At 36.8% G+C, this 18,519-nt stretch overlaps 1 protein-coding gene across 5 annotated transcripts in view; it reads left to right on the top strand.

Annotated features, from left to right (window-relative positions):
• The window catches only part of KAT6A (lysine acetyltransferase 6A), a 119,855-nt gene that overhangs the window by 62,566 nt on the left and 38,770 nt on the right, over window positions 1–18,519 (top strand). For 4 of the 5 annotated variants that reach the window (XM_008979388.4, XM_078347627.1, XM_035270419.3 and 1 more), the window contains 5 exons: window positions 4,511–4,626; window positions 5,229–5,310; window positions 8,125–8,260; window positions 9,562–9,881; window positions 11,638–11,756. In XM_008979388.4, the coding sequence (XP_008977636.1) occupies window positions 4,511–4,626; window positions 5,229–5,310; window positions 8,125–8,260; window positions 9,562–9,881; window positions 11,638–11,756 (773 nt within the window). The remainder of the gene's footprint in view (window positions 1–4,510; window positions 4,627–5,228; window positions 5,311–8,124; window positions 8,261–9,561; window positions 9,882–11,637; window positions 11,757–18,519) is intronic. The other variant, XM_035270420.3, reaches the window with a different exon arrangement.

Below are 18,519 nucleotides of genomic sequence, written 5' to 3'. Positions count from 1 at the left end.
TATGTGGTCTATTTTTTCTTGTGTGTTTTTGAGACAGAGTCTTCCTCTGTCACCCAGGCTGGTGTGTAGTGGCGCTATCTTGGTTCATAGCAGCCTCCACCTCTTGGGTTCAAGCAATTCTCCTGCCTCGGCCTCCCAAGTAGGTGGGATTACAGGCACCCACCACCACGCCTGGCTAATTTTTGTGTTTTTAGTAGAGATAGGGTTTCACCATGTTGGCCAGGCTGGTCTCAAACTCCTGACCTCAAGTGATCCGCTCTCCTTGGCCTCTCAAAGTGCTGGGATTACAGACATGAGACACTGTGCCCAGATATATGTGGACTGTATTTGATTTAAATGTCCTTGTGTGATGCATGACTGTATTTTAATTTGATTATGATTTTAACTAACTGAGATGAGCTTCTGCACTAGGAAGGGATTTGAATATATTGCTGAAATGTGTAATTCAGTTAATTTAAATCAGGTCTTAGTTTTTTTTATATAAAACATTTTCTATGGGGTTATTTTTTCCTGTTGGTCTGTACATTTCAGTATTTAACATCTGCTTAAATCACAGCAATCAGTTTGAAGTTATTGCTGGTTTCTTTAATAATCACTACTTAGCTTTCTTGATTTATGCCTCGGGCTTGATGAATAGAACTAGGATAACAGATTTGTTTTTCTTGATGGAAACTTACATATGTCACATTGGGAAATAGTGTTGATACTGCAGTCTAGCAAGCAGTGTGAAATTCTAGGCCCTAAGAAAGAATTTGCAGAATCTCCTAATTTGCCAATTCCAGAGATATTCTTGCTCTACATTTTAAGAACTCACAAGACATTACAGGAAGGCCTTGGTAAACCAGCATTATCTTTGACTATTGGCTTAATTTTCAGTGTTTTATATTGATAACAATCATGACTTAGTTTAGAAAACAGAAACCACACTAGATACTTCAAGAGGAAGGAAGTTAATAATGGAATTAGGTATTTGTGAAATTGTTAGTGGGGCTAAAGAGGCAAGCTGGAGTCTGGGCTTTAACGACTGACACCTGGGGCACTGCAGAACTGACCCATCCAAGGAGTTAGTGTGCCTGCCTCTATCTGAAAGAGGTGGAAGCAGGAGGGAGTCCTGCAGAACAATTGTGCTCTGTACTTGGTGCTGAAGAGCTGAGTTTGGCCATCATCACAATAGCTCTGGATATCCACAAGGGAGAAACATGGATACGGTAGTTTCCATGACTTTTCTTATCATTAGAAAATAGTACTAGGAGGAGGATGATGTTTGCTTTGTTTTTGCCTTTCAAATATCCCTGGAGAACATATCGAGTTGTCAGAACTTAGAGCCTAGCTGCAGAGGAGTCTAAGAAGTACAGTTTTGAGCTTTTCAGTTTATGCATAGAAGAAGGTGAGAATAGATCTTGAGTGCTGGGTGATTATATCCAACATGCCATCACAAACTAAAATGAACTCTGGATGGATTTCATAGTTAAATAGAAACCATAAACCATAAAAGATTAGATGAAAATACAATGGCATACAATATAATGCAGTGATTTTCAAATTCCTTAAATAAAACCTAAATATATGAAACATAAAATGAGTTTATTCTGAGTAAGGTGGAAATGAAAGGGAGGATAGGGAGTGTTGTGTTTACAGCTCTACCTTCTAAGTAGCATTCTATTTGAGGTGGTTTCTGCATCTCTCTAAGCTAAGGGTGAACATAATTTGAAAACTGTTACTGTAGTAGTAACTTTTAAAGAAATTGTTAAACAATTAACTATTAATAACTATTAACAATTAAATAGTTAAACAATTAACTATTGCTGTCTATTTATTTAGAGTAAAATAAATTACTCTAAAACTTAGCAGCTTAAAGCAGCAAAACATTTTTTACTTCATACTGTTTCTGTGTGTCATGAATTTGGGAGTTGCTTATCTGGGTTGTTTTGTCTTGGTATCTTTCATGAGTTTGCTGCCAGGATTTTAACTGGTGCTGCAGTCATCTGAAGGTTTTCATGATGGCTCATTTACTTGGCTGGCAAGTTGCTGCTGCCACAGCCTGTTAACAAGAAGCTTCAGTTCTGTGCCATGTGGACATCTTCACCGGACTGCATGAGTGCCTGCAACATGGCGGCTGGCCTCCCCAATGAGTATTTGAGAGAGAGTGAGGTGGAATGTGCAGTGTGTTTTATAACCTGGCCTTGGAGTCACACTGTGTTATTTCAGCAGTGTCTTCTTGGTTATGCAGATCAACCCAGTTATATGGGAGGGAGCTGTGAAAGTATGATGAGAAGGAGGCAAAAATGCCTAGGGAGTAGCTTGGAGGCTGACTGTCACAGTACCCCAGGAAGGAAAGCATGGGTTAGCTGGATACATGAACATTGATATTTTCTAAATTAAAAAATAACGTACCTAAAATAGAGCAAGAATAATTTGGGGAAAATAATGGCTTTAAATATGGCAAGGGGCCAGAAGCTATGTAAGTATAAAGAACGTGTTTACATTTCTAAGCATAAAGTCTGAAGAGCAGAGCCTATGAACTGGTAATTTATATGAAAGAAAACTAATAATTGAGCCTATAAAGTGTTTTACTCAAGTAATAATAGGAACACATACCATAGTAGCAGTGAAGTATCATTTTATAGCTTTTGTAATAATCACAATTGAAAGAAAATAGAGCTCAAACTTAGAGCTCATGTAATTGTGTTAAAACACTTGTTCTTTTGCTGGTAGCACTGTATATTATATCATAGTTTTCGGAAGATGTTTTAGCAGTGCCTATCAAGCTATAAAAATGTATAATTAATTTGACTTACCAATCCCACTTTGAGGAATTCATTCTAAGGAATTAATTTAAAAGAAATAATCTGTAAACATGAAGTAATTCACTTTAGTGTTCTCTAGTCTCAGTATTTAACAATAGGGAAATGGTCATGCAGGTTATAGTGTATTAGTCAGTGGAATATGGTTAGTTTAAGGAATATAAAGTTTACTTAAATAAAATTAAATAAAAACTATATGCTAAAATTACAGTCATGCAAGAGCTTTCAGCTAGTTTGAATAGGAAAAGTGTAACATAAAAATGGCTGTTATTCTAGGATGATAGGATTATGGGTGAAATTTTCACACACCTCTTGGATTTTCCTTCAGTGCTAGTGATGTTTTGATGATAAACTTGCTATCTCATAAAAGAGAAAATCCTTTAGGAATAGAAAAGAGAGGAGAAGATGATTTAACAAGCTCTTTCTCTCACCAAAGATAAATAAACACAACCAACTTTTGGAGGAGAGAGAGGGACAGCTGTTTTTAGAGTTGAGGGCATATTGGCTACCCTTAATTTTTTAGAGTCAGATTGATAACTGACTCTGGGAAGAGGAAGCATGTTTTTTTTCCCTGTTGCTATTCATTCTGAGCACCATAGAAAAACTGCTTTTGGTTTTAGTTTTAGCTTGTGTGCCTTAAATTGTGAGCAGATAACTCACTTTAAGTGACAGGATTTTTATTGTATACAGGAGTTCCCCCTTATTCTTGGGGGTTTCAGGACCCCCAGTGGATGCCTGAAAACTTAGATAAAACTGAACTCTGTGTATATGGTGCTTTGTTTTTCCCTGTGCATACATACATATGATAAAGTTTAACTTATAAATTAGGCACAGTAAGAGGTTAAGAATAATAGATAATAAAATAGAACAATTATAACAACATGCCAGCATCACTAGTTTTGTGCTTTGCAGCCATTATGAAGTAAAGTAAGGGTTACTCAAACACAAGCATGATAATAACACCAGCATGGTGATACCAAGGATAGTCTGATAGCCCAGATAACCACTAAATGACTAACAAGTGGGTAGTGTATGCAGTGTGGATGATCACAGCCCAGTTAGGACAGCAGATCTCATTATGCTACTTAGAACATTGTGCTTAAATAAGGAGTTGCTTTGATATTAAATAAGGAGTTGCTTATTTAATTTCACACTGCAGTTGACTGTGGGTAATTAAAACCTCAGAAAGCAAAACTGCAGATCAGAAGGGACTAACTGTATTTTTTAAATTACAAGTTACATGTTATCATTTTAAAAAATGGCAGCACAAAAGGGTATAAAAGTGCAATATAAAATCCTCTCCTTCTAGATACATATAGCTCAGTTTTCTAGGATGTTACCAATGTAAATGGTTTTTTGTATATTCTTTCAGTAATGCATATATGAGCATTTCTCATATATGAACAGATATGTATTCATATATTCACCGGCATTTATACAAACATAATGCTTTGATGCAGGCTTAACAAAAGTTTGGAGTTTTTCAAGTTTTTTATAATCAAATTGTGCAGAAGGGGTCCTAATTTCTCTTTAACACTGATAAAACTGAATTGTGGTGCCAAGTCCTTATGAGAAATGTGTAGCAAACTTCCAGGAGCATCTTGCTTTATTTGATATGTACTTTGTATTTAAGATGATTGCCTTTTTCTACATAATAGCAACATGGTTCTATTGTTTCATCCATGAATATTCTCCCTCTTCATTAGGCCATCCATCCTGTTTAAAGTTTTCCCCTGAACTAACGGTTAGAGTGAAGGCCTTACGGTGGCAGTGCATCGAGTGTAAAACGTGCAGCTCCTGTCGAGATCAAGGCAAAAATGCGGTGAGTATCTTTGCCTTCTAATACGGGTGTTTCATTTCCAGTAGAATGTCCGACCAGTGTTTTCATCTAAATATGGCTGATTATTTTTCAGACAGTTGGTCCAGTAGCATTTAGAATAGCCAGTAGCTTCTTTTAATCTACATGTCATTAGTTTAGAATGCTTGTTCATTTAGACTTAGATTATGTCTAGATAATTTATAAAGCAATTAATTACATATTTGCAGACAGACAAAGCTACATTAAAGAAATAGTCCCAAAATTTCTTTCAGTGGTACAGAGGCATTCATTTAGGATAGTCAGTTGATATATTAGTTACAAATTGTTCTTTTCTCATTATTAAAGCAGACCAGGGTTAGCTTATTTCTGGTTATTGGATAGACTTGAAACTAATGGAATTTTAGCTCTTTATCAAAGATTGGCTGTAACATAACTTTTTGCTAACTGTCTATTTACTTAGTTGATACAAATTTAGAAAACAATATTATGGTCACTCATCTCTTTCTTTAAGATCCTTGAAGCTTTCTAGGTTTTATGTGGTCATGATCCTAACATGTTTCTGCTTCATAAGGTTAAGCAAAACTGTCCTTTCTTTTTTCTAATAGGATAACATGCTCTTTTGTGATTCGTGTGACCGAGGTTTTCACATGGAGTGTTGTGATCCACCTCTCACCCGGATGCCAAAAGGTGAGAAATACTTTCTGAAATCAAATTGGGACTATAAAGAAATATGTTAGTGAAAGCACATTTTATTTATGTTGTTAAATGAAAGAATAATAATTGGATCTTTCTTTTTGAGGTTGTGTAAGTAGGAAGAAAACTGGCACCTTAAAAGGTGGGGATCTGGTTAGGTATCTTAACATTTCTATATGGTATGCATGTATTGTTATTTTCAATATATAGGCATCCCTATATATTGATAGGCATATTTATACATATTTGCATAAATATGTATACTTCTCTAGCTAGAAGATAAAATACTTGGCTTAATATATCTTGAAATACCTCTTTCTTGAAAGGAGGAAATAAAACAAACAAATCATGTTGATTATATTACAGCTTAGCACTTTTGAGGGGCCTAGAGCTATAGAGAGACAGTTTATTCAAAATGTAAATCTTTTTATGAAATACATTGTCAACAAAAAAGTGTCCAAATCATAAGGGTGCAGCTTAATGTGCAGCTTTTCTTTCTGTTCCTGTTCATTGAGAGGTATTTAGTTTGGGCACAGTGCCTTTTGGTTGGATTTCCATATTCATATGCTTAGGGTTTCTTTTAAAAAAAACTTCAGTCAGTTACTCCTTTTTGTCCTATCACAAATTCCATTTTTAACTCTGATTTTATAATCTACAGGTTTCTTAAGTAAAACGCCTATAGGATATTTTATAACATTTGTTTGGAAAAAGTTTTCTGTTAATGGGAAAGGACTTAACCGTACTTTGTAGCCTTGTTACCACTTGAGGTTTTTACTTGAATTAACTTATTCCCTGCCCCACAGATGGAGTCCCACACTTTCGCCCAGGCTGGAGTGTAGTGGCATGATTTTGGCTCATTGCAGTCTCCGCCTACCAGGCGAGCCTTCCAAGCGAGCCTCTGCCTCAGCCTCCCAAGTAGCTGTGACTACAGGGGTGTGCCACCACACCCAGCTAATTTTTTTGATTTTCATAGAGATGGGGTTTCCCCATGTTGGCCAGGCTTGTCTGGAACTCTGGGCCTCAAGTGATCCCGTCCACCACGGCCTCCCAAAATGCTGGGATTATAGGCATGAGCCACCGCGCCTGGCCTGAATTCACTTACTGATTGTTACTTTTTGAAAAGTCTTAAATTTATAAATATTAAAAAATAAATACTCACCTTTTCTATATTTGAAGTCTGAGCAAAGGGCCTTCTAAGAGTCCTTAAGATAAGAAAGATTTTTTTGTTGTTGTGGGTTTGGGATGAAGATGGAGTCTTGCTCTGTTGCTCAGGCTAGAGTGCAGTGGCACTATCTCGGCTCACTGCAGCCTCTGCCTCCTGGGTTCAAGTAACTCTCCTGCCTCAGCCTTCCAAGTAGCTGGGACTACAGGCATACCACTATGCCCAGCTAATTTTTTTGTAGAGATAGGGTTTCACCATGTTGGCCAGGCTCATCTCAAACTCCTGACCTCAGGTGATCTGCCCACTTCGACCTTTCAAGTGCTGGGATTACAGATGTGAGCCACTGTGCCCAGCCAAGAAAGATTTTCTTAGGACTCCTTTCCTGTGTTTAACTTCTACAAAGAGATTATACAGCAGCTTAAGACAGGTAACATTTTCGTTTGAAATTATTCTAGCCTTACAGAAAAGTGGCCAAAGCAGTACAGAGAGCTCTCACTGTATCCTTTAGCCTAGCTTCCCCTAATGTTATCATCTTACAAAAAGAGTACAATTATTGAAACCAAGAAGTGAACATTGATAGGCTCCAATTAACTAAACTATAGATCTTGTTTGAATTTCTGATCCAGGATCCTACCCATGATGTCACATTACATGTAGTTGTCATACTTTCTTAGTCTTCTCCTGTCTATGATAATTCCTCGAACTTTGTCTTAACTGACCTTGACACTTTTGAAGAGAACTGGTCTATTATTTTTTAGAAAGCTCCTCAGTTTGGGTTTGCCTGTTACTTTCTCATGATTAGATTGAAGCTGTAAATTTTGGCAAGAATACCACGGAAGTGATGTTGTGCCTTTCTCAGTGCATCATAGCAGGGGTATATAATAGTGACATGTCTTATACTAGGAGTGTTAATTTTGATCTATTGGTTACAGTGAAGAAATTTGATAGCTACGTTAAAGTTACTTTTTTTCATTTGCTCACTAACTTTAGCATCTGTCAGTGGTGTTTGCATAACAGTGATTTTCTTTTTTCATCATTATTTCTATATTTATTAATTGGAATGCTGCTATAAAGAAGAACTATTCCTTTGTTTCATTTATTCATTCATTCATTTATTTATATCATTATGGACTTACGGATATCATTTTATTCTAGGGGTTATAATCCATTGCTGTGATTATTTTTACCCAAATTGTCCCACATTTGGCTGTTGGGAACTCTTTTAAGTCCTGGATCCTTTTGACATGTCTCCATTTTTAAAAATTACTTCTTTGTTTTTCGGCACTACAAGAAGTTGCAGTATAATCCCTCCCCTGACCTGGAATCAAACATTATGTGGAAACCTGGCTTTTGTTGTTTGTTTTTGTAGGATAGTAATTAGATCTGGGTGCTAGATGTAGAGCACGGATTTTTAGCTATCAGTGGACTTCCAGTGTAGGCTTCAAGGTGTATGTGAGTGTCTTCCAATTATTTGTAGAATTTAGTATGTATATGTTTTAATGTTTATTTTGGGGGGTTATTCATCAGATTTTCCAGTGACAGTCTTTTACTTGAAAAAATTAGGATCCTGACTTAGACTATCTATCTGAAACCTTTCAGTGTATTTATATCTATCATACTTGTATGTGGAATTTTATTTTTTATAGGCATGTGGATATGTCAAATATGTCGACCTAGGAAAAAAGGACGAAAGCTTCTACAAAAGAAGGCAGCACAGATAAAACGGCGCTATGCTAATCCAATAGGACGCCCAAAAAACAGGTTAAAGAAACAAAACACGGTGTAAGTTGTACTTGTGGCAAGGTGAGGGGAGAAAAGGATAGGGTCTTCTCTATAGTGTAGGATTCACTTGTGTTCTCTATGAAAAAAATTTCCATTGTCCTATCTGGCACTTTCATATAATAGTAATGGCTAACACTTATTGAGCCCTTAATAAATGCCAGATACTGTTCTAAGTGCTTTTACATTGAATTGTTTAATTCTTCTAATAACCCGGTGAAATCTAGCTGCTACTGTTACTTTCATTTTTCAAAGGAAGAAATTAAGGCGTAGTAAATGTTGAACTGGGATGAAAATCTAAGTAGTCTGGCATCAAAGTCTGACTTTTAACAATTGCCTGGGTTGCTTCTCTTATATAAAAACAGGAAAAAAAAAAGTTGTTACTGTGACATTTTACTTGTCTCTCTCCTGATCTTGTCTCAGTTGTTAATATCTATTAGGTATACAAATCACTAGATAGGTTCTTCCTATTGAACTGATGGCTAAGTCCCATTTTTGTGTTCTTCTTATTGAAAATAATTTGAATGTTTTCATCTGTTACCAGAAACCAGAAATTTTGGACTAGAAAGCTGGGCTATGTCTGGAGGAGGTGGGGCAAGATTCAGTAGCTAGTTTTGTCTTTTAAAAAATATCTCTGTAGTAACTCACCTTTGATGATATGTAAATATCTTCAGGCTTATCAACCTCCCTTTATTCGCAAAAGTTTTACTTAATACACTTAGGACTATCTTGAAGGTGATATAACTGAAATGAATGGGCATTAGCAACCTGAAATATACAGAACCAGTATTGTGGTCTATATTCAAAATCTTAAGCTTTGATTTTCCTCTAAAATGATGTTTTGATTCCTGGCTTTCAAAGAATAACCTGTCCTTGTGTTTTAGAGATAAAATATAACTTTGAGTTGGTGCAGAGATCACAGTGTAGTAGAACTTTATACCTGGAAGGATCTTAGTTGTTTTCTAGTCTAATTGTCATTTTACAGATAAAGACACTGACATAAATGTTTAGAAAATATGTGTTTTCTTCAAGTTAATACAGCTAGTAAGAGAGAGAATTATAACTAGAACAAGTCTTCTGACTGCTGGCCTACTGTTCTTTGCACTATAAGTAGGCTTCCTGGAAGCAGATGTTTCTAATAATAATAATTTTGATTCATAGAGTACTATTTATAGTTGCAGAATATTCTTAATACAGATTTTAATAAAGCTGTAGGTTCCTTACTAATTATATGTTATGTATTAAGTAGGATCCTTATAAATATCTTTTTTAACAGTTACCCTTTCCCCTGTTTAATTCTTTAGATCAAAAGGTCCCTTCAGCAAAGTTCGAACTGGCCCTGGAAGGGGTAGGAAACGAAAAATCACTCTTTCCAGCCAATCAGCATCATCATCATCAGAAGAAGGATATTTAGAGCGGATAGATGGCTTGGACTTCTGCAGAGATAGCAGTGTCCCCTTGAAGTTCAACAAGAAAACCAAAGGGCTCATTGATGGCCTTACCAAATTTTTTACCCCTTCCCCTGATGGGCGGAAACCTCGGGGGGAAGTGGTGGACTACTCTGAGCAATATCGAATCAGAAAGAGGGGCAACAGGAAGTCAAGCACTTCAGATTGGCCCACAGGTAAGAGTTTGGAACAAACCTAGCAACAGATAGTATTCCATACATGTATTATTTGGGATAACACTAATTATCTAGAGTAGATTTATATTTGATTATAAAAAATTGGTTATAGAATATAAGAACACATTGAAAAAACATATGTAGATGATACTGAGGTGATACCTATAGCAGGAATTTAGCGGATAGCGATGAAGTTGCAGAATCGGACAGTAGGACCTCTTAGGCAAAAGGAAGCTGCTTTTTTGGTAGACCCACAAAGACTCTTCCTATAGAAACTTGGGGTGTAACCTTGAGGATAACTTTACATTTCATAAATTACTAAATAAATCATATGGTGAATGTGTTGATGCCTTGCTTATTCCAGGAAGGAAACTGGAAAGAATAGAGGTGGGTAAAATGCTGTTGATCTAAGCATGAAGAGAAGACTAAAATATATGCAGATGTCATGAGGTCATTGACTTTTCTACTTTAGATCTTGGCAAATATAGCTGTAAGTTTTCATGGATTGCACTTAAAAAAGGGAGATAGAGAAAAACAGCTCCAGGCTGCTTATGTATCAGGCTAAGTTTCCTAGTTTTCAAAATAGAAAACATCTGTGGAGAGGACTTAACAATGTTGCAGATCATTCAGGACAGAGGAGAATAATTTGATTAGCTGTCCAATAAATTAAAACTTAACATAGTCTCATTGCCCAGCCTTGAATTTAGGGAAACTAACCCTGTGAAGGAAGTAGAAAGGACTGAAGAAAGTTGAATGAGAATGAACTCATTTTGGATCACAGAGGCCAGAGTTATAGTGTCTCATCTGCTGCAAGAGAATTCCCTGACCTTGGTTTCCTTCCTGAATGTCTCTTTGGTGAGGGAGTGTATTCATTGCTGTCATTCCTCCTTTCATAAATGGTTGATTGTCCAGTGCAGGAGAGAAAGTCCTTGTCATTGTCAGAGTCCCCTTTGTATGCTTTATTGATTGTTTTTTTTTTTTTAACCATAGTGATGATTAACTAATTACTCCTTTTAAGCATTCAACACTGATCATGTCTTTATCAGCCATGTAGATTGTAGATAAGCTCCTGTCTGAGCATGTTTATCTGAGAAAATGTGCAGTCTGTTGAGATTAAACTTGGAAAGAATCTCAAAGCAAATCCTAATGAAGGACGTTTTTGAATTAACCATTTATACTGGAGATGGTTTATTAGAAGAATCTACTAGAAAGCTTTTGAACTAGAAATTATTAGAGAAAAATGTATAAAGTATATAGAGAACCAGTATTGAGCTTTAGGCATTGGTGTGAACATTTGCTTTAATAGATGCTGTCATTTTCTTTATGAATTATAAAGTTTAAGTACCGAATGCTGTATTAGAACTGTGCCTGCATCTCTCTGTGTCATGCACTAGGGGGCATTAAATTCACGTAGTACCTTTAGATGGTACTTTTTTCTTCCAGTTTGGGAATGCTGTCAACATTGAGTCCTTGACCTTTTTCTTCTTGTGTTTATAACAGATGACAATCTTTTAATGAAGTTTAAATTTAGTTATGTAATATTTTCAGAAACTCTAAGATAATTCAGGATTTCCGCTATAAAGCAGATTTAATACATAAATATTTATTGAGAGTATTCTTCTAGGAGTCAGTTTAATGCTGTATTCTTCTTTGTTATATATTAAGTTCTTCAAATTGAAATAAAGACTTGAAATTTTTTCTAATTCATTTACTAATCTAAGGATAGTTAACATGTGAGTTCTTTCTTTATATGCAGACAATCAGGATGGCTGGGATGGCAAACAAGAAAATGAGGAGCGGCTTTTTGGGAGCCAGGAAGTCATGACTGAGAAAGATATGGAATTATTTCGTGATATCCAAGAACAAGCACTGCAGGTAAAGTTGGATATTCAGGTTGGATAATCAAGCAACTTGTTCATGGCTGAGAAACAGCAGATTAATTACATTGTGGGTTAAGCAGTAATAGCAGTTTCCCTAATCTCAGAGTAGTTGTGCTTTGTGTGTATATGTAGTTCTGCTGATTATAATAATCCTTTCAAACTCATGATAACTGCTTTGGTTTTGCAGATAAGCATGTGGATTTGACTATCAGCATTAAATAAGCTTGGTTTATTTATTTTTTGTCTTACTGTATGAAGAATAATATGGGATTTCACCAAAAACAAAAAACAAGCTTCTCATGAGTGGTAAAGCACCCATATTTATTAATTCAAGAAGTATTTCACGCCTATAATCCTAGCACTTTGGGACACCAAGATGGGTGAATTGCTTGAGTCCGGAAGTTCAGGACCAGCCTGGGCAACATGGCAAAATCCTATCTCTACAAAAAATACAAAAATTAGCCAGGTATGGTGGCACACACCTGTAGTCAAAGCTATTTAGTAGCATGAGGCAGTAGTAACACTTGAGTCTGGGAAGCAGAGGTTGCAGTGAGCTGAGATCATGCCACTGTCCTCTAGCCTGGGTGATAGAGTGAGACCCGGTCACCAAAAAAAAAAAAAAAAAAATTGGAATTTTTTGTGACATATGGCACGAGTATAAATATATAGCTCAAGAGTGTGTATGTACCAGATGCTGGAGATGCCAGTGAATGACTGAATTCTTTCCTTGAACTATAGGAGAGATTTGTAAATAAATAATGTCATTAACATGAAAAGTTCAATTTTAGAATACACAGTGTTTTGGGAGAAGGGAAGCCAGCTTCTACTTCTGCCCAGGGAGGTCAGAGGAGGATTCATTGAGGTGTCTTAAAGGATATGTAGGAGTTTATCAGCATAACAGCGATTTGGCTCCCAATAATCAGAAGGAACAGAAGTGAAGTTGGAATAGAGTTGGAGATAGGGGAAAACATGCTTAATTGTGGGAATTAAAATGGCTTGAGATAAAGAATATAGGTGTAGAGAGTGAGGTTGGTAAAGTGCAGGGACTAGATTATAAAGGCCCTTACAGATTATGTTCATTTATTTTTTGTCTTTTCCTTCTTTGCCACGAACAAATGTACCATGTAAGCCAAGTTCTCTTATCTCTTAACTTGAAAGTAAGAATTTCTAAGGCTGATGCCAAGGATTCTAGGGAAAACACTTAATATTAAGAGACCCAATAGTGAATAGACTGTGATGTCAGTCATTATGTGAATACTATTGAAAAAATAAAACAGCGGTACAAATAATACACAACTTACTCAGCATTCTGCTGTATTATGATTTAACAAAATGTTAGCTTTGAGTCAGGTGGACCTGGGTTCAAGTCTTGGTCTGTCATTTACTAATTTTGGCTTTGGGCAAGTTGCTCTCAAAGCTTTCCTGCTAATGAGTTATTATAGACACTCTAGTAGAAATCTACATGGACTTCAGTGGGAACTGAAAGGGGACAGTAGTTACGTTCTTCCTGACTGAAAGAACTGTTTTTGTTTGTTTGTTTGTTTTCCCGAGTAAGTTGCAGACATAATGTGAATATCTCTTTATTCCTAATTATTTGTATGTATTTCCCAAAAACAAAAATGTTCTCATACATGACCATGGTTCAATCATCAAATCAGGAGTTTAACACAAATCAAGTACTACTGTCTAATTTAGTTGTCATGTATCTCTAGTCTCCTTTCAATTGGGAACAGTTCCTCAGTCTTTATCTTTGATGACCTTGACAGTTTTGAAGCACACAAGTCATTTATTTTACAGAATGTCATCGCTTTGAACTTGTTTTGTTTTTTATCATGATTGGAAAATCCCACAGGTGTGCCGTGTCCTCCTCAGTGTGTCACATCAGGAGCCATGTAATATCCGAGTTCTTATCGCAGGTGCCACTACCAGTGACCACCCGGTTTAGGTGGTGTCCATGTTTCTTCTCTAACATTATTGTTTTCTACATATAATTAAGTATCTTGGGGGAACATACTTTGAAACAGAAATGCACATATCCTGTTTTTAATCAAACTTTTATCTGCCATATTTAGCATCTAGAGATGATTCTTGCCTGAATCATTTACTTTGTTGGTGGCCAAACATTATTTTCTAATTCTGTCATTTCTTTGTCATTTATTGTATTGGCATTCTACTGTAAGGAAAAACTTTTTCTCCTTTCTGTTTATTTACTCATTTTGTTTAAACTTGTAGATTATTTTATGGATTATAATTCATTGCTGTTAGTATTTTTTTTTTTTTTGAGACAGAGTTTCGCTCTTGTTACCCAGGCTGGAGTGCAATGGCGCAATCTCGGCTCACTGCATCCTCCACCTCCTGGGTTCAGGCAATTCTCCTGCCTCAGCTTCCTGAGTAGCTGGGATTACAGGCACGCGCCACCATGCCCAGCTAATTTTTTGTATTTTGAGTAGAGACGGGGTTTCGACATGTTGACCAGAATGGTCTCAATCTCCTGACCTCATGATCCACCCGCCTCAGCCTTCCAAAGTGCTGGGATTACAGGCTTGAGCCACTGTTAGTATTTATTTTGTTGCTTAAATTGTTCCAAGTTTAGACAGAGGAGAACTCCTTTCTAGAAGCTCCTGTGTCCTTTAACACATCCTCATCACTTTTATTTACTTCTGGCCACAGCAAGATATTCTAGGCTCTTATTGTTGGAGCCATAGATCCTGGCTTCTTTAAGTGGTCAGTAAGAGTAAATGGTAGCTCTGTCCTGTACCTGCTTAGTCCCACAGAGATGTCATCTTGATTTTTTTCTCTGTCATACTTCACATTCTGTCCCTCAGCAAATTCTAATGGTTCCACCTTCAGAATATGTCTGTATTTGCTACTGCCAACTCACCGTCATCTCTGTCTTAAGCTGCTATAATCGCCTCCAGACTAAACTTGCTTCTGCTTTTGCCCTCCCCCGCCACTCTCTAGTCTATATTCTTTACACAGGGGCCAGGGTAATTATTTTCAAACATAAGTTGGATTATCCCACTCCCTTGCTCAGAAAACCTTTCATATCTTTCAGTCTTCTTTAGAATTAATAATAAAAACAAAGAAGAGTCTGTCCTCTCATCTTCAAGGCTATATATGATCTTGTGCCTGCCTCCTTTGGCTGCTCTTCTTCTATTTATCAGACACACCGAGCATGCCTGCCTTGGGCCTTTGTAGTCGCTGCACCTTACCTCGATGGCCCTTCCCCTAGAGTTGATGATTTAGTAGGATCATTCCATTTAGGTATTGGTTATATGTCCTCTTACCAGAGACATTCCTGACTCTCACACGAAGATAGCTTACAGCCTATTGGATCACTCAATCCCCTGACCTGCCTGCTTTTTCTGCATAGTACTTACCACCTCTTAAATTTAAATTTTTTATTTCTAGAATATAAGTACCTTGAGAATGAGGACTTTCTTTTTGGTCACTGCTGCCTACTGAGTATTTGGAATATAGTAAAGGCTCAGTACATATTTGTTTAGTGAATGGATATTTGAAAGAAATTTTCTTCTGGGAGAAATGGGGCAGATGTTGAAATAATAGAAAGATGCGAGAAGGGTGACCAGAGAGAGTTAAACGGGGTGCTGAGGCTCAGGGAGACAGTGTAAATGCATATTGATGGTAATCTAGCTAATCCTATGTTTCTTCCCAGCATTTGATTAAACTCATGATTGTCTATGTATGTATTGGCACCAAGGAAATAAACAGCTAGATCTCGAAAGTCTGATTCATGCTTATTTTTGTTGGCAGCGCACTGTAATTCTGATGATGGTGCTATTTCTCTATGAGGCCTACTCATTTAGCATTATGCACCTGCCTTGATACCAGAACTATAAGACAGACAAAAAGACACAGACTGCCTTCACGAAGCTTTTAGTTTCATGAATAGACAGATAATAAACACTCGTAAAAATAAAACTGTACTTACAAACTGATGGTAGGAAGGAAATAAGAATTCAGCTACGGGTTCTGATGGGCTGGGCTACAGTGCTGAGGATTGGGGTTGGAGGGTTTATGGGGTTCCATCAAAAAGACAAGGGAAGACTTTTGAAGAAGTAACAATTTATACATTCTGAAAGATGATTCAAAAGTCAGCGAAGAGCTAGAGAAGAATATTACAGAGACAAGAGGACTGCCTGTATGAACATCTGAGGAGTGAAAGAAGTTGATAAATTGGAGGAACTAAAGTTCAGTGTAACTCAAGTACAGTGAACTTAAGAGTCACACCAGGTGAAGCTGGGGAAATAGACCGAAGCCAGAAGTTAGGATTGGGCTTTTTATCATAATTGCATTGGGAAGCCATTGAATGGTTTTTAGCAAGGAAACAGCAGGATCAGTTTTATTAAAAATTGTTTTTTCTTAGCCACTACATGAAGAGTGGTTTGGAACTAAGCAAGACTAAAAGCTCAGAAACCACTTTGCAGGCTTTTCCAGTGATCAGGATGATAGAAGATGCTAGCTAGGACTAGAAGGGTGGTGGTAGAAATGGAAGAGAAGTGAATGGATTTAGATATATTTTGGAGATGGAATCAGCAGAACTAGTGATGGGTTTAATGTTTAGCTTGAAGGAACAAGAGATGATCGAAGATGACTTCCACGTTCTCTAACTTAACAAAGAAAGTGGTTTGAAGCCAGATGGGAAAGTTGACTAGGTAAGAGGACATTTTGAACATTAAAAAGATTCATAAATACAATACAGAAAGTTGTATTTGAGAGCATAGATATAGCTTAGAAGCTGCTTGAACCTGTGTTTCAAAAATTTTGCAGGAATATTTTATTACAGGGTCTTTGGTGTCTTACAGCAGCACCAGCAAAAGACAAATAATGAAGCAATTAATATTAGAATCCATCCAACTAACAACCCATTGTATATTGAGTGCCTGCTGTGTTCCAGAAATTATGCTATGTGTAGGGGTTATCACAAAAACATACCTATTCTCTTAGAGCTTATACTCTGGAAGGGACTATATTGAAAATAATTAAACTTTGCGTGGAACATTATCTAAATCAAAGATAATTGAAATGTTTAGCAAGATTTTTTCAAAAAGAGTCAGCTGTTAATTGGTTTTGACTTTTTTTTTTTTTTTTTTTTTTTGAGACAGAGTCTTGCTCTGTTACCCAGGCTGGAGTGCAGTGGTGCAATCTCGACTCACTGCAACCTCCACCTCCTGGGTTCAGGTGATTCTCCTGCCTCAGCCTCCCGAGTAGCTGGGACTACAGGTGCGTAACAGTACCATACCCAGCTAATTTTTGTATTTTTAGTAGAGACGGGGTTTCACCATGTTGGCCATGCTGGTCTTGAACTCCTGACCTCAGGTGAGCCACCTGCCTCAGCCTCCCAAAGTGCTGGGATTACAGACGTGAGCCACCGTGTCCAGGGATTTTGATTTTCTAAAAAAATTATTGCAGGCAGTAGTGGAAGTGTGGATGTAGTTTGCCTAGTACTGTGTTCCATCATTGGCTATACAATGTATACTTCCATAAAAAAGAGCCACTTGTGAACACAATAGTGGAAGCTTAAAACAATTAGTAGTATAGGTTTTTGTTCTAGAATTTTATTTCAACTATGATCTTAAGAGCTTGGAGAAATAATTTTTCTTAAAAGGCTCTTCCAGTAGAAAGAAGCATTTATATTCAGCTCATTCCAGTGGAGCATGACACCCTTCTGGAAATATATAGAATGACTTTTACATAAAATATCAAAGAGCACATTATCTTTTCATATGAATTTTAATGCTTTCTGATTTTGAAGGATTCCTTTGGGATTTGTGTGGTTCTGGAAAGTTACAGAGCATTTCTGAAATTTGTAAGTTATTAAAATTTCTTCTTTGCATGAAGAGTTAAATCATTATTAAAAATACAGTAAGCTACGTTCAACAACTTTATTAACCCTATGATGTAGGGGTGTTATCCCCATTTTACATATGAGGAAACCAACAGTTTTAGTTCAGTGACTTCCTCTTAAGTTTTTATGTTAGTAATAGTGGAGCCAAAATGAAAATGAAAACTTAGGCCTGTGTAACTTTCAGTTCTGTACTCTTAATCACAAGAACATCCTACATTATTCTGTATGCAGGATCTTATGGGGGTAGCAAAATCATTAGGCATGTGCTAAATGCAGGTAGGTAAAGGTGCATAGGAAGATACACAGCAGGCACTTAGAGTACCAGTGAAATGTAATGCATTGCTCTATTAAATGATTCAGACTTGTCTCCGATGTTCACAGTATACTTAGATGTGTGAGAATTGGTGCAGTCTGAGATGATCATAGAAGCAGCAGGCCTAAGGAATGATGAGGATTTAGGTAAATGGACAGAATTAGGGCTTATCAGATGGAGTAAATAACGTTAACTTCAGCTTTGAGGAAGAAATGACTACTATACAGGAGTCCCTGCTTATCCACCAGTGATATGCTCCAAGATCCCTAGTAGATGCCTGAAACTGTGGATGGTACTGAACCCTGTGTGTACTGTACTGTTTTTTCCTATTCATACATACCTATGCTAAAGTTTAATTTATAACTTAGGCATAATAAAATATTAATAAAACAGTTTTTAACAATATACTGTAATAAAAGTTATGTGAATGTGGTCTCTGCATATCTTATTGTACTGTTGTACAGTACTCACCCTTCTGACGGTGTGAGATGATAAAATTTGCACCGAAGTTGATGACAGGTAACCTATGAAAGCAAAGCTGAGGATAAGGGGAGACTACTGTAAATAATTCCAGCA

The sequence above is a fragment of the Callithrix jacchus genome, chromosome 13 (genome assembly GCF_049354715.1).
Source record: "Callithrix jacchus isolate 240 chromosome 13, calJac240_pri, whole genome shotgun sequence".
Taxonomy (NCBI): Eukaryota; Metazoa; Chordata; class Mammalia; order Primates; family Cebidae; genus Callithrix; species Callithrix jacchus.
The sequence above is the reverse complement of the archived record's forward strand: the minus strand, read 5'-3'. Positions and strand labels throughout refer to the sequence as shown.